At 38.0% G+C, this 17,263-nt stretch overlaps 1 protein-coding gene across 3 annotated transcripts in view; it reads left to right on the forward strand.

The window, feature by feature from the left end:
- The window catches only part of Atg4a (autophagy related 4A cysteine peptidase), a 55,286-nt gene that overhangs the window by 19,881 nt on the left and 18,142 nt on the right, over positions 1 to 17,263 (forward strand). For all 3 annotated transcript variants that reach the window (XM_077106516.1, XM_077106517.1, XM_077106518.1), the window contains exon 2: positions 15,426 to 15,536. In XM_077106516.1, the coding sequence (XP_076962631.1) occupies positions 15,426 to 15,536 (111 nt within the window). The remainder of the gene's footprint in view (positions 1 to 15,425; positions 15,537 to 17,263) is intronic.

Below are 17,263 nucleotides of genomic sequence, written 5' to 3' on the forward strand. Positions count from 1 at the left end.
TATAGAGTAGATGCATCATAATTTCATTTGAATGGGTTAAAGGTCATTATTAACTACTAGTTGTTATCCTATAAAACCATCATATTTTAAGGCATATTGAAATGTTTTTTCCTAATGTTTGCCCCTGTAGTAAATGGTCCCACATCATTAAGGCTGTGTGTGTATTTGTGTATGTGCAAATGTGTGAGTCCTTTTAGATTTTCATGATTTTCTGTATCTTTCCTTGTGATTTGACCCTTCTTGCTGATGTCAAACTACTGTTGTAAAAGTGGTCTCCACTCTGCAGCTAGGTGGGCTCAACAAAGCCTTCTAGATTGGACTTAACAGCTGAAGGGATCGAGGATCCTGAAAGGTTCGGAATTTACCTTCTCTATCCCATTTTGTTTATCTGCATGTTTGCTCTAGTTTGGAGAGCTTTATTGTTGGACTAAGAACTGAAATTCCAGGAACAGGAGCCACTAGGGCCCTTGAAACCAGATCACCCTAATTTTTCCTTCTTCCAAGCTCCTTTCACATTACCAGCCTCTCCAATTGGGGTTTGCCTATTGGGGCCCTAGAAAGAACAGTTGGTGACAGGAAGTGTTTTGAGTAACTCTAGCCTATATCTCTTCCTCTCATCAGAGACACAAACTTCAAAAGTGCACAGGAAAATGCACTTTCCATTTGGTCCTCTTGTAAAGAGTATTTGGGGTGCTAACAAAGAGTTCAGAGTGAGGAATATTATTAAAATTCATTATAGGAGCTGGGGCTATGGCTTAGCAGTAGTGCACTGGCCTGCATCTGTAAGGCACTGAGTTCAATTCTCAGCATTGCATATAAATAAATACAATGAAGATTTATCAACAACTAAAAAATTAAAAAATTCATTATAGTGGTCATGATGTATGGCAGAGGGTAGGAATGGAAGCAGCTTTCAGAATAAATTATTTTGATATTCAGAATGCAGGGTACTTTGGCACTATGTGTACTGCTTGGCTGTTGCAGAAGCAATTCAAAGTTCTCAGTGTATCATCTGAATACAGTGGATGTTTCATGGCTGAAGAGTCATCTAAAACTCATAACTAGGAATATCAAGGAAGGAGACTATTAATTGTACTTCACTTTACACATCTATTTTTCAGTACTTGTTGTAATGGAATTGTTTCAACTTCTCAGAGATATTAGAATGCAAATATAGTTGCTGATCCCGACTCTCCAGTGAAATGTAAGATATGTGAAACTAGAGTACAAGCTTTGAAATGTAAGTACATTTTCTTTTGGCCACACCCAGACACAAGCTCTTATTAAACACTTAGTTCAGGACATATTAACATTTCTTTAAAGTTTACAAAGCACTTTCATATCAATTTTCTCATTTGATACTCACTTTAGGCCCATGGAGAAAGTATTATATTCATGAGGAAAGGTAATATTAGAGAGCTTGCAAGACTGGCCCAAGGTGACTTGACCATAAAAGGCAGAGCAGAAATAGAACCTTGCTCTCCTAATTCATAGGCCAGCATTCTATGCAGTCTGTCTTGCAATACATACTTTATTGCAATAAGATTTGAAGAATGAATTTGTTAAAAGGTAAGCTTGAGTACATTAAAATTTTAAAGAGTTTATTTGGGCAGATAGGGATTCTTATATTGGGCGACACCAAACCTTGAGTAGTTTGGCTCTGCAGAGAGGGCATGAAGGGAAAACTTTTATAAGATACTTGAGGAAGTAAGGCAAAGAAAATATTTAATTGGTTAAAATAGAAAGTCCCAAGAGATTAGATGGTTTCTAATTGTTGAATTCTCTTATTAGAGGTTATTTGGTGGTTTCCAATTGGTTAAAGTTCAGTTTCATTTTCCTGTCTATAGAGAGTTTGATATTGGTTTGGTTAAGTAAGAACTGGGGGACTGGAGTCACCTTAGCCCAGTGATCTTCCTTTTTATGTAAAAAATTCAAATTCAGTATATTTCCCTGATGAACATCAGCTAATGCTATTGAAGGAGAGAACAATTAATAAATTTGCAAATTCATAATCAAAGTGAGTCTGTAAATATACCTAATATTTTTAATACTATAAATTTAAAAAATCTAATAAATTAGCCTTATAGATAATATCTGAAGTCTGTAACTGTTTTCATTTACATTTTGTATTTTTTAAAACATTTTTGGTACTAGGGATTTAACCCAGGAGAGTCGGGATCAGCAACTATATTTGCATTCTATTATCTCTGAGAAGTTGAACCAATTCCATTACAACACTGGACAACATTATCACTGGGCTACATTCCCAACCCTCTTTATTTTTTGAGACAAAGTCTTACTAAGTTGTTGAGGGCCTCACAAATTCACTGAGGTTGGCCTCAATCTTGTGATCCTCCTGTCTGAGCCTCACAAATTGCAGGGATTACACTCCCAAATTGCTGGGATTACAGGTGTGTCCCACTGTGCCCAGCTTTTCATTTAGATTTAATGTGTGTGTGTGTGTGTGTGTGTGTGTGTGTGTGTGTATGTAGGGGGGTATTTCTACTCTGGTAGTGAAAGAGCATATTATTTTAGCATAATTTTGATCTCTATTGCCAGTCTATACCATACATAAGTCTAATATAGAAACTTACCTTTTTCTTTTTTTCTTTAATAAAGGTATACTTATAGGTAGTAGATTGCACAAATATTAAGTGTACACTTCAATGAAATTTTATGTATGTGTTAACTCCACCCAGGTCAAGATATAGACATTTCCAGCCCCTCATAATTTTCTCTTGCCTCCTTCTGTTTAATAACCTTCCCCAAGGTAGACAAGTATTCTGAGCACTGTCATAATAAGTCAGGTTTGTCTGATTTCAAACTTTAAAATGTCCCTATTGATGAATTTGGGTTGTTTCTAGGTTTTGAATATTATGAATACAGCTACTATGGACATTATTGATCATAGTTTTAGTAGATATAAACACTCATTTTAAAAATATAAACCTTGGAGTAGAATCACTAGGGTAGATATAATTTAAAAATAAAAAACATTTTTAACTTAGAAAAGTCTTAATGAAGGAACTAGTGTGTGAGCAGCTCATAAGGAAACACTTTATGAAGAGTCACAGTTGAAGATGAAAATGGGCCTACATTTGTTTAGCAGGTCAAGATTCCTTGCCTGTCACAAGTTAGAGAATATTTTTGCTTTTATTATTTGGTTGGGTCTTTCATGGGTAGTTACTTATTTTCCTGGTATCTGATACATATGGTGAACATCAGGGACAAGGAGCCATTTAATTGTGAGCTCTATCTTTTTTGGATGGGGTCAAATTGTCTTTTCTTGGGTAACATGGCCCAAATGGTCTTAAAACAACATAGGAAAATCAAGTTTGCTTTACAGAAATTTGCCTTAAGACTAACTTGGAATATATCTTTTGTTTTGAAAGTGAAGGTACATATGTAATATTATGGAATCCCCAAGCTGAACTCTAGCAGTGTAATTTTACATGACTTAGAAGGTAAAGAATTTTTAAACATCATATGTCTGCTGTCAATGTTTACTAATGAAGTGTGATGTTGAAAGAGTATGGGGAAAATTCCTGTGGTCTGGGAAGAGGGTGAGGTGGTTGTAAACTAAGGAGAAAACTGGGAAAGTGCTCAAAATGAAGAGTACACTTTCTGGAAAGGGCTCTGTGGTGGTTTAATCCTTAACGTGCTGCCAGAGACTGGCATTAACCACTTCCTCAACAAAAATAGCCATTTTTGGTCTTTTTTTTTAAAAAACAGAATTTAATAATGAATGGCAAAATATAGTTAAAACCATGAGAATTTGTTTTATAGGCATTGACTTCCTGTGTCACTTATGTTCTGCAAATGCACCTAGGCTAAATTCTGGAGGTCTTAAACACCCTTTAGGGGCTCCATGAAACCTAAGCTAAGTACAGAATCCTTACCAAGGCCACCACAGCCAGCATCTCTTGGCCTCTCCAGTCTCAACCCTTGCCAGTCCCCATACAGCACCACCACTATACAGTCTCTCAGACCTCAGCATTTTGATACAGGTTTTCTCTGCCTGGATTATCCTTTACAGGTCTGATTTGTTTAATTCTCACTCATTCTTTAAGTCTGAGTATTAGTTAACCTTTCTTTCCAAAGCTTCTTCTTTGCCCCAGATTCACTTAGGTGACTCTTCTTGTGTTCCCTTATCCTCCTATGTAGATGCTTGCCATACTGTATCAAAATAAACTCTTCCCTTCTCTCCCTCCCTCTTCTAATTAGACTCAGAATTGTTAAAATATGTTGGTATCCACAGGGCCTAATGCATCGCTGGTAACATGGTAGGCACTCAGTAAAGGATTGTTACATTGATATTTGGATAGACGTATCAATCAACTTTTAGAGTTTTTCAACAAGCCCTTTCATTCAATAAACATTTGATTGACCTTAGGGAATGAATTATTGCAAGATACATGATCAGAGATGTAGGGGATACAGAGATGATCACTACCTGCACTGAGACTTTAAGGAGTTCATTTTAATAGCAGAGAGATAACACATTTGCAAAGAACAATAACCTAAAATACAAAGGGCTCAATGCTGTAAATAAGATATAAATAAAGGACTCTGGAAGTTTAGAAGACACTGTTCCCAACTTCTTGTTGGAAAAATTGAGTAGAGTTGATCAAGAAAGTAGCATTGGAGATAGGGCTCAAGGGCAAGTAGGACAGAAATGAGCAAAGATAAGAACATCCAGTGTATCATGTGGTTTAATTTGGCTGAAAAGAGTAGATACCATAAGGGAATAATATGCAGTAGGAAACAACTGGAAATGTAAGAAGTGGCACTATTGGAGAGGCCCTTAAATGCAAAGTTGCTGAGTTTGTGTTTAATTTCTATCAGTCTTGGAAGACCATGGCAGATTTTCAGTGGTTTAATGATTCTAGCAGAGAGATTCCTTAAAATTAATCTGGCAATGGCGTATCTTGGTATCTTCTTAGTAAATCATCATTAAGTAATTAGTTGGTAAGCTGACAGTTTTACTGAACAGCTTTATGAAAAACTCTGAAGTCTTTAGCTCCTTGAACTTTTTATGCCAATTTTTCTCACTGGAAATCTAGATGAGGTAATAGATCATATGACCAATTAGCTCTGAGAAATGAAAATTGAAATTGACAAAGAAAAGAAACACTACCAAGACAGAAATGCTTCATAAAAATGCATAGACATATAAAGTGTTGTTTGCTTAGGAACCGTGTCCAAAACATTGCCTTTAGCTGTCTGGAAAAATATGGACACGGTATATGAATTTTACTGTTAATATTTATTCCTTTGGGGGTAGTTTTAGGTCATTTCCAGTTAAATATAACTATAACTACATTGTTCTATCCTCAGACTGTCTACTCTTACTCTTCTCTATAAACAGTGGGTGCTGCGCTGCATTGTTAGTTTGTTCCATGCTAAGTTATAAAGAACCATAGCATCTGGTTTTTTTTTTTTTTTTTGCCACTTTAGGCTGGGCCTTCAACACTCTAGTCCTGAATTATTACAACAACATTCTTATTGGTCTTCTTGTCTTCAGTGCCTTGAATCAAACTTTTTTTTATAGCATCAATATATAGCAGGAAGAAGACTTAATGGAGAATGAGATTAATTCTGTTTGAATCCTGGTTATACTGCTCACTAGCTATATGACATTGGGCAGTCTTATCACCTCTTCTGAGACCCTGTTCCCTAAACTCTACAATGGAAGTAATAGTCCTTGTCTTGCCTATCCCAAGGGACTGGCTCTAGGATCATGTGAAAGTGCTCTGAAAACTGTGAATGTTCTTACCGAGAGTTGGACTCTACTAACTTTATACACTCCATAACCCATTGCTATGCTGCTTCTCTAATCTCATTTTTCAATATTCCCCAGAACTACCCCCATCTTCATACACATATACTAATAATATTGGTTTCCCTCATCTGGAATATTCTCCATTCTGTGTCTGCTCATCAAAACTAAGCAATAAAGACCAAATCCTAACTTCTTGAAATATTACCTGATGACTCCAAATGCTTGTTCATTTCCCCCTTTTCTGAAATTTGACAGCACTTAGTTATTGTCAACACTTGCCTGTACATTGCCTTTTATTATTCTTTCTTTTACATAAGGCTCATATGTTAAACTATACTATGATTTTATGATGCTTTGCTGGCTTACTTTATATTTAGAAAATGTTTATGAGGATGTTTCATGGAACCAAATTCAACATAAGTAATTGTTGGTTCATTTATTTAGAAATTCACATAGAAACTCTCTTGAGAGAGATAAGTTAACCCATTCTCTCTCTCTCTCTCTCTCTCTCTCTCTCTCTCTCTCTCTTTCTCTCTCTTTCTCTCCCTCCCTCCCTCCCTCCCTCCTTCCCTCTCCTCCCCTCTTTGTACTAGGGATTGATCCTAAGGGTGCATAACCACATCCCCAGCCCTATTCAATTTTTAAAAATTTTATGACACAGTTTCACTAGGTTGCTTACAGCCTCACTAAGTTGCTTAGGCTGGCTTCAGACCAGCAATCCTCTTGCCTCAGCCTCCTGAGCTGCTGGGATTACAGGCATGTGCCACCACACCAGGCCCATCGCATCTTTCCTTTTCAGGATTTGAAGGACTCCGCCTAAGAGCTCACTGTCACCACTTCCTATAGAACCACAGAAAAGTCCTTAGAATAGAACTGTCTAAATGGAACTTTCTGTGACAGTGGAAATGTACTCTAACTGTGCTGTACAACATGGGACTTTTGTGTGCTTGAATGGTGGCTAGTGCTATGAGGGACTAATATATATATATGTTTGTACTGGAGATTGAACCCAGGGCCTTGTACAACACATGCTTTACCATGGAGCTACTCCCCCAGCCCCTGAATTTTCAATTTTCTTTAATTGTAATTTAAAACTGCATGTAGGGCTGGGGATGTGGCTCAAGAGGTAGCACGCTCGCCTGGCATGGGTGCAGCCCGGGTTCGATCCTTAGCACCACATACAAACAAAGATGTTGTATCTGCCGAAAACTAAAAAATAAATATTAAAATTCTCTCTCTCTCTCTCTCTCTCTCTCTCTCTCTCTCTCTCTCTCTCTCTCTCTCCCATCTCTCTCTTAAAAAAAACTGCATGTAGCTAGCAGCTACTATATTAAACAGTACAGTTCTAGACTAGACTAGCGGCTTTTTAACTTTTTTGATCACAAAAACACAATGAAAAATACTTTTACATCACAACCTGGTCTACATATACACAAACAAGCTTCATGAAGCAATACTTATCATTATTATATATAATATGCTCTAATATTTTGTTCTTGTTCTATTCAATTTCATTTTATTAAATGCTGACTGCAACACACTATGTAGATTACACAACCTACTAATGAATTATGATCTGCTGTTTGAAGAGCATGCAGCACATTATTATAGATGGAGAGTCTGAGGCCCAAAGAAGCACAAGAGGCTCTCCAAGATCGCATAGCAAGTTAACTGGCAGGCTGAGACTAGAACTTAACATTTTGGAGTTCCTAGCATAGAGCAATTTCCAACAGGAGTGGAAGGTGTTTCCTTTTCTTTCTTCTCCTTACCATACTGGGTGTTAGAGAAAATCAGTTGATACACTCTTCATTCAGACTAAATATTGTCAGTTTCTTGATTCCTCCATGAGCCATGAGTTCACTATTGAGTATCAGTGCTTTTTAGTTTTGTTTCAGTATCCAAAATCAAAGATACAATACCATGGAGGCTAATTTTCAACCCACTCATTGAGTTGGTAATGGCACTAATGTGAAACTGTCCTCCTTGAGGATACAACTATGTTTTCCATCAATTACTCAGTGACAAGAGTGTAGCAGGTTCAGGTTGAATCTCAAAAACAATAAAACTTGTTGATAAAGAGTCAAGATGATTCTCACTTCAGTTGTGGAAGAGGTTCCTCAAGTCTTCTTAAATTGTATAGCCAATCAAATAATTTTCCCCATCCGTACACCTAAGTGTACTACCCTCTCTGTATGTCTTATCAACAAAGATGATAGCAGCAACTTTTTTTAATCAGAGGAATTTAATTCTCCTCTCAAATCTAATCTCTCTCACTTTTTCTTTGAAAAGTGCTTCTCTAAAAAAAGTAGTTATCAAAAGCAAAATGAATCACCAATTTGGAGGTGCTATGGTTGATGTGTCACACATTTCTGACCAGTTTGTTCATGGAAGTCCATTTCCCCATGGATATTTCCAAGTGCATTTCTCAGTCAGTAGACAGCAGGCAGCAATTTGTCTCTAAGTGAAAACAACAACAGCAGCAATAACAAAAATACAATTGACAAGGCAACAAAATTTTCAAAAGCATCGCTTTGAAGAAAGCACAGAAATAGCTCAGTTTTACATTACATTTGTCAGTGGGCTAAGCATTGCTTACATCAGTGGGATAAATTGACCGAGACTTCTGAGAAATATCATATTTTATGGAGCCAAGTTATCTACAGCCCAATTAATTTTTCTAACTGAAAGCCAAAGGGTGCTAAGTATACTGGTAATTTCTTTTCTTATTTGTCCTGAAATTTATCAGGTATAGCTTCCTATGCTCAACCACTGCCTGCACTCATCATGTTAAACAGAATCTCTTAAATTCCTCTCTACTTGAATGATACTCTTTGGTTAATAATCCCTAGTGTGGTTGCTGGGCATGGTGGCATATGCCTATAATCCAAGTTCCTGGGGAGGGTAAGGCAGGAGGATTACAAGTTCAAGGCAAGCCTCAGCAATTTAGCAAAACTTTAAACAACTTAACAAAATCCTGACTTAAAATTTTTAAAAAAAATTTACATTGAAACTTGGTCTATACGTACAGGGGATGTGGCTATGTATACTGGGGAAGTGGCTCTGTGGGAAAGTGCCCTTGGGTTCAATCCCCAGTACAAAAAATTATTTCCTAATATAAGTCTAAAAACACTGTTCTATTAGAGAATCAGAATTTATACTAGTCTGTAGAGAAACCATTCATGTCTTCTGTGTTATTTGACAATCTAGCATTGCAGGGGCTTGGCTTGCTAGGTAAGTTCAAGGAAATTTGCAATTTTGAATAGGAAAAATCCACTTGAAAGGCTAAGAATTATCATCCAATCTTCTGTTTTCTCAGTTCTTGGTTGTCAGAAAGGTAGGGCATAGGAAAAAAGATGAATGAAATGGGGCAGGGCCTATGCACAGATGAGCAGAGGCTGAGAAAGAACAGGGCAGTAGGTGAACCCTGGAGGAAGGGGATGAAGGCACATTCTAGGCTGTGCTAGAGTTTTGGCCTTCTGGATTTTCTTGTGCCTTCTTAAGCCCTGCTAACCAACTTGCCATCCACCAATGCTTCTCTTCAAAATCCCTGTGTAGGCCAACTTCCCTTTCATTTGTTTCCAAACCTCTCTACTCTTTGTTAACCAAATCCATCAGTCCAACATGTTCTGGACCAATCAAGCTTATTTTTCCTCTGCTTAACCCTATATTTTTTTCTGCCAACATCTCATCACTCACACATGAAAACTGCAAGTTATTTTTGACTTTCTGTCTCACTCTCCCGTGCCCCACTCCATACCTAAGTTGCTTGCCAAGTTCTTTTGGTGTTCCCTCAACTGGGAATTTCCTCCCTTCCCCCTTGCCATTTCTATTTTATTGCAAGCAAAGCTCAGCTCTGATGCTACCTTTTCTAAGTTGGGGAAAGCCTATTTACTCCCAGTTGGAATTATATTTTTCTTTTCCTCCCCCTGCCTTCCACATCACTTGTCTTTCACTTACCCATTGTTAGTTGTTTCTGGAACACTTTCCTACTAGATGAAATGCTTTTGGAGGATACAGGCTATATCTCATTTATGTTTTATTTTCCATGCTTAGCCTATAAGTAGGTACTTTGTAAAGTTTATGCAATGGAATATGAATGAATACTCAGCCATTACCATACATATTCATCCTTACAGATGTTTTCTTATGTTTTTGAAGATGTGACCTGACAGTATGTTAAATATGTATGTATTGCTGAGAAGGCTATTTTGGAACCAGTAGTATCCTGGCAAAAGCTGTTAGAATGGGTGACCTACTGGGAAGTTAGCCCATATCTCAAGCCCCTCCTGGCCTTAGATTTTCTGATCTTTTTTATTCTACTTTAGAGAATTTGTGATGTTTCTTTTTTTAGCACAAGCTTCACAGAATCTAAAAGCCTTGATGTACAAGTGTCTTTGTTAAGCTATAACCAGAAAAAAATGTTTTCAAAGCAATTTTCTCATTTACTTGCAATTTCCAAAATAACCCTTAGAAATGTAGTCAATCACTAGAAAAAGTAAGAAATCAGCAAAAATAGCAGAGCAAAGACCTCTGAAAATTGTCTTCATAATAGCAATGAAAAAACTGACAGCAATTGTCAGAATCAACTTTTTCAGAACTCTGGAAATGAACTAAAGGCTTGCAGCAATTCCAGGAATACTTATCCACGAAGACTGACAAAATGTTTGTAAGAGTAAACTTTGTGGTGTTTTCACTTGCCTTATTCCAAATTCTTGCTAATGTTTTTCTGCAGTAGCTTTCAAAATCAACAGAGTATCATCACAGGGAAATGCAGCACCCTAACAGCCACCAAAAGAGAAAAGATGGGGTTGGAGTTCCTTTAAAGTTTCATTTCTAGAGAATTCTATCTGTCTGGTGGTAACCTGGAAGTTGCTACTTACAAGACAGTATTTATTTGATCTGCCTTGAGGCACAGAAACTCTCCACCAGCATCTTTAAAAACAAACAAACACCATTAAAGACAATCAATTAAATTCTAAGCTGCCTAAAGCAGTAGATAGTATTTCCAACTAACCAAAAAAAATTAAAAGGAAAAACTGAGGAATAAGATTCCTTGAAGCTGTAAAAAGCAGGGGTATATTCTTAGGAATCTCAGCTGAAGGGAAAGCAAGGAATAAGAGACGGGTGAGTGAGAAATGAAAGAGACCAAGCGGAGATACACACAAGAGTTTATTTGTCAGAGCTGACAAATAAAGGCCATCTTTCTGTAGGAGAGAGAGGCAAAACAGGCTTGAGTTCTGGGACGTTTATGGGAGAGGCTCAGGAATCAGAGTGGGGTGAGAGGGTCCTAATGGGGGTGGTTAAGGGTTGGGTTGGTATGAGGGCCTTTCTCAGAAACACCCTTGGGCAGAAAGTGAAACTTTTTCCTTAAAATGGTGGCTGTCACTTAAGATGGCCATCCAGATGCTAAGCAAGGACCTTATATCGACCATGTGTGTTCATAAGGCTGTATGCATATCCAGAGCTGTGTGCATGCTCAAAAAAGACCTGAATAGAACCTAAACACTCACTCTAGCTGATCTTGAGTTCTATGCTTGCCTGGCTGGTAGTTTAAGACATGCCTCAACATGTACATAGAGCCTTTTGACCAAGACTGGTAGACCTTTTTCTTTTAGTTGTAGATGGCCACAATTCTATTTATTTATTTATGTGGTGCTGAGGATACAATCTAATCCAGTGCCTCCCACATGCTAGGCAAGTGTTCTACCACTGAGCTACAAACCCAGTCCTGAGACTGGTAGACTTTTTGGTTTTAGGAGTTTAAGGAAAGCTTTGTGCTATTATTAACTGGCCACTAAGCTAGCCCAACAGAACCTTCAATATAACAATTAAAGTAAAATGGAACAGGTTGCAGCCTATTGTCCCTCAGGCCTTAGAGCAGTTATTTCTTGGTCCACCAAGCTGCATATTCTCTGACTGTAGTGTCTCCACCTCTTTAAACAGGCTGACAGGCAGGGAACTGATATCAGGTCAATATCTGGTTTGTTAACTTTTAAAGGCAAGACAAATGTAGTTTGTGAAAGAAAATTTTTTTATGAAAAGTATTGCTGTTAGTCACAAGTACTTTTGTTGGAAATTAGATTTTACTTCTACACCTCAAACACTTCCCAGGTTTCTTTGTTATCTAAATCCTTGTAGAGGACCTATTCTTCTTTCTTACCCAAATCCCCTTATATATAACTTCCTCATTACTGCTCTTTGCTTCTTCTGTTAATGTCATTTTCTGTTATAGTTTTCATTTTTTCCATGCATGTAGCTTTGACTCAGGGCTGGCAATGGCTGGACACCCTGCATTCTGTCCATCTATCTTGTAAGAGAAGAGTCAAGAAGAATAGAGACTGTAATGACCTTTTTGCTAGCCTAGCTGGGCCTGGGAGGGTGTGAAGAGCCAGAGTCAAATTCTTTGGCTACCATTTTGCTCAGAGCCATCCCAAATGAAGCAGGGCAGTTGTCACAGACTTTAAAGGGCTGTACTAATTTGACCAGATAGCTGGGCAATGAATCACTGGGACAGGGTTGGCCATAGAGAATTTTTTTTTTTTGGCCAGTACTAAAAAAAGACCTAAGGCTTATATGCATACATGCTGTACATTGATCCAATGCCACCCTTCCTCACTCCTTCCAGGGTGCAAGAGAGTGTGCCCTTTTCCCAAAGTTCTCTCAAGCAATTAATTTTCTGATTTTTGTTTTCTTTCTAGGCTGTAGTGGGTGTTCATTTTCACCTGATTTCTCCTGCCTGTGAGGGAGAGAGGGTGGAGTCCAGAGTTACACAGTGTGATTTACCCCGCCTCAGTCCACCACCTCCTGGGGATGGCCTGACCTGAATGATCATTTTTAGCCTGGTATTTCCTGAGTGTGGGCCAGAGGCTGAGGCCAGCAGCAGAGAGGCTAAGAGGGCACAGGTTCCCTGGCAGATTTGGTGGTGATGAGTTTTCACTGGGGAACAAAATGGTGGTTTGATTTCTAACTTCTTTAGGTTTGAAACCCTGCAGAGACTATAATCTTTAATAATTAAAACATACTGAGGACAAAAGCTATTTAAATCTCTAAAAGACTGGAATTTGGTAATGTTTCAAGAAAGGAAGTACCCCAGGCTAGCGGTTTCTAAAAGTGCTTTACAGATTATAACTTCAATTTCCAATGGGGTATTTTGAGCAGATAAACCTATTTTCCTGATCAGAATAGGCTTGCTTTATATTTAAGAACATTTATTTCTGTGAAGACAGCATGCTTCTGCCTTTGAAAACAAAATCAAAATAATTTGTCCTTTCAAATGAATTAAACATATCTTACTATGCCATTTGCACAGGAAACTACATCCGTAGGACTCTTAGGGACTACTTGGGACTGTCCCTGAAGCTACTTACATCTGCACAAAGGGACCTGTACTCTCTCTCTCTCTCTCTCTCTCTCTCTCTCTCTCTCTCTGAGCTCCCTGCCTCAATAAAACTCAGGAAGCTGCTGGGAGTGGTGGTGTACACCTGTAATCCCAGTGGCTTGAGAGGCTGAAGCAGGAGGATCACAAGTTCAAAGCCAGCCTCAGCAATGGCAAGGCCCTAAGCAACTCAGTGAAACCCAACTCTAAATAAAATACAAAATAGGGCTGCGAATGTGGTTCAGTGGTTGAGTGCCCCTGAGTTTAATCCCTGGTACCGAAAGGAAAAAAAAAAAAAAGTCAGGGAGCCTCCAAGAACCAAGAGAAGGTGTGTATTGAGTGTCTTAGCTTTGAACTTGAAATATATTTTCTTATACAAATAGCACTATAAAGTATGCATATCCTATAAATTTATTTTTTCTGGTTACAGATTAAAATAGATTTTAGTGGACTGGCTTAGAAATTTATTTAGTATATAGAATATTATTTTCTTAGAAAATTACAAAGAATTTGGAGATAGCATCCCTTCATGTGTCTGTCTGGAGTTTTGTTTTATTTTGTAGTCCTGTTCCTCATGGGTAAATTTGAATTTTAACTTCTCTCATGTTACATGTCATAAGTTCTGAAAGTGTGGCCTATAAACTAATAAATTTTAGTTTTATTTTATTTGGTTACTGTATCTTGAAAGATAACCATTGTGGTATAAAATACGAAAAACCAGATTGTTTTTTGATACGCCCACATTCACCACTCAACACTTCTGACACCAGATTGGTGTGTGGGGGGAGGTGTCCTCACATACCAAGAAATTCTCTAGCAGATACCAAGAAGACATCCCATAATTTAATTTAGTTCTGACGGTATCTACCTGGAGTCAGTGTTCCATAGATTAAAGGCACAGTGCCACAAAAACTGCTCCCAATTCAGATGCCAGTTACAAGTTCCATCCTAAGTTGTGACCTGTGCTCTTGACTGTCCAGCTATACATTGGGGTTCCTACTACCCCTTCCTCTGGTTTGATAATGTGTGAGGATAGCTCACAGAAATCAGGGAATCACTTTACTTATATTCATTTATTCATTATAAAGAATATTGGAAAGGATGCAGATGAATAGACAGATAAAAGAGATGCAGAGGGCAAGAAAGGGGAGAAGAGGTGTGGAGCTTCTCTGCTCTCTCCAGGAACACTAACCTTCCAGGCACCTGCACATGTTCAGCAACCCAAAAGCTCTCCCAACCCTAGAGTGCAGGGATTTTTATGGAGGCTTCATCATGTAGGTGCGTTTTTTTTTTTTTTTTAAACTCAATCTCCAGCCTCTCTCTCCTTCCTTGAGGGTGGTGATGTGTTGAAGCTCTTAAGCTTCTAATTATTGCTTGGGTCTTTCTGGTCTCAAGCCCCCCTGGAAGAGTCCACCAAGAGTCACCCTATTAGAATTAAAAAAAAGAATGCTCCTATCACCCATGGAATTTTGAGGGATTAGAAGTTTTGTGTCTGGAACTGGGGTCAGAGATCAACTATCAGAACAGAAGATTCACCTGGCATCCTCAGCATTCAAGAAATTACAAATGTTTTTAGGAGCTCTGTGCCAGAAAACAGGGACAGAGACTAAGTATATATTTCACATTATATCACAATATCACACTAGACATTGTGAATCCCAAGAACAAGTTGTATTTATTATCAGCCTCAAGAGTCTTCTTTGCAGAAGCCATATGTGAATAAAATGGGAAATAAAAATACTGTAAAAACATCTGGTCTTTCAGCTAAAATATTCCCATTTTTACAGTTATACAATCTTCCAGGGCTTATCATAGCTTCCTTTAAGTCACTGGCCACTATAAACCTTACCATACAAACATTGTGATACCCCCTGTGATGTGAGTAGTAATGAGCTACACAGGTATTATTGTTTCACCTTGATACACTCCTGCTAGGAGAAGTTTGCTAAGTGGCTATCTATAAAGAAGGCCACATGGTAGACAAAAAAGTTTTAAAGCAACTGTGGCCAAATTTTTTAGAATTTTGTTTTAAATGGGATTGTGAGAAAGAAATGGTCAAAAAAAGGAGAGAGAGATGTAAAGAGAAAACTTTTCAACTAAAGGATTGTGAGGGCTTGTGTCTTTGTTTCTCAAGGGAAAAGATTTGCTTCTATTAGATTCAAGCTGCTGACTCTTAAGTTTCAGGGCAAAGGTAATAATCAGCAAACCACTGAAGTAAGGACCTTTTATTAAATTTTGCTTGTGTTTCTTTCTTTCATTTTCTTTCAGTTTTGTCCAAGTGTGAAAACCAGATTACTATTTTCACTGACTACCTAGAAGAATTTCCAGATACAGATGAGCTGGTATGGATCTTGGGGAAGCAGCATCTCCTTAAAACAGGTAAGTTTTGGTAGCATTTGTCTGTGAGAAGCCAACTAAGGTGGGCACCTGAGGTTAAGGACCTATCCTTTTTTACTTCTTGAGTTGACAGAGCATTACCTTGATAAATGTTGATGTTGCTCTGAGGAGGATTTATCATGTAGAGAATGGAATCTAAGCCTCAGGCCCCTTGCTTACCTCACAGGCCCCTTCCAAGGCCCTTAGGCCCTAGCACTGTGTTCATAGGGCTATAGGTTTTATGCAATTTGTAAAAAAAATGTATTTTTGTTCTTTTCCTTAAAGGAGAACCCCAAATTATAGAAGTCTTGGGTTTCAAAAACACAAATCTACTGGTATCACTAACCGGTATCTAGTCTTTGGTGACTAGGCTATATATTTCTCATTCATCTCACATCCTTATCTTTTTAGATGAAAACACCAGGGACTTCTAAACAAATAATGACTCTCAAAAGTATGAGAATTCTTATGTTTTAGATCTTTTCTGACTAGAACACTGTCTCAGTTTATTCTGGTTTTGCATAGAACGTTTAGCCTCTGCAGTTAGATGGAAAGGGAACTTGAATTTCTCTTCCTTACCATCACATTCTTATAGATTGGGAAAGAACTTTTTGCCCTGAAACTGTTAACAACCCAGCACCCAGATAAATCCTTAGTTCAAAAGAGGTAGATCTGAGATTTTTATCATTCTAAGGAGAGAACCTCTTCAGAGGCCCTTAGAATGAGGTAAGGAACAGGAAGAAGCTGATCAAAAGACAGGAGAGGAGGCAGGCCTTGCCCCTTCTCTTGAGTCTGGCTTCCTGGAGCTAGTAATTAGGATACTTTGCATATTCAGATTCTTCTCCTAATTTAGGTAAGTTACTTTGTCTTTCTATATCTTAACTTCCTTCCCTAGTATTTAAAATGAGGGGATTGGAGAGGACATTTTCTACTTCTGCTATCCATCATAGCAGGTATACCCAGGTTGCCAAATAGGCACATATTCAAATAAAACATTGGGAAATGTCTTTCAAAGTGAAAGTATCCTTAAGATGTTTGCACAACCTTCCACCATAAAGCCAAGCTAGAAGGCATAGGGACTGCTGAGGCAAGAGCAAGTGGGGTCAATGTTTGAGAGGCAGGTATAACAACAGCTAATATTTGGTACTGGCTTTCTGCATACCAGGCACTTTACCTATATTATCTTGTTGAATACTCACAATTCAACAAAATATTATAATTCTCCCCATTTTATAGATGAGGAAATGGAAACTCATAAAGGTTAAGTAACAAGACCACACAGCTGATAAGCAGCAGAATCAGGGTTCAAACCCAGCTAGAGTATGACTCCAGAAATCTTATTTTTTTTTAACCATTATACATCTGCATCACAAAATGTGGTAGGCACTGGGAGCATGAAGGGGAAGGAAAATCCAGAAAGCTTAAAGGAAAGGAAGGAGAGAAAATAGAAAATATTGGCAAAAATTGAATTTCCTTTTTTTTTTCTGTACCAGGGATTGAATCACCAATACAGCAAATATAAAGAGAAAACCTTTCAACGAAAGGATTGTGAGAGCTTGTGTCTTTGTTTCTCAAGAGAAAGGATTTGCTTCTATTATATTCAAGCTGCTGACTTTTCAGTTTCAGGGCAAAGGTGTTCTCTATCACTGAGTTACATACCCAGCCTTTTTTATTTATTTTGACACAGGGTCTCCTAACTTGCTAAGGCTGGCCTCAAACTTGCAATCCTC

The sequence above is a fragment of the Callospermophilus lateralis genome, chromosome X, assembly GCF_048772815.1.
Source record: "Callospermophilus lateralis isolate mCalLat2 chromosome X, mCalLat2.hap1, whole genome shotgun sequence".
NCBI classification, from domain to species: Eukaryota; Metazoa; Chordata; class Mammalia; order Rodentia; family Sciuridae; genus Callospermophilus; species Callospermophilus lateralis.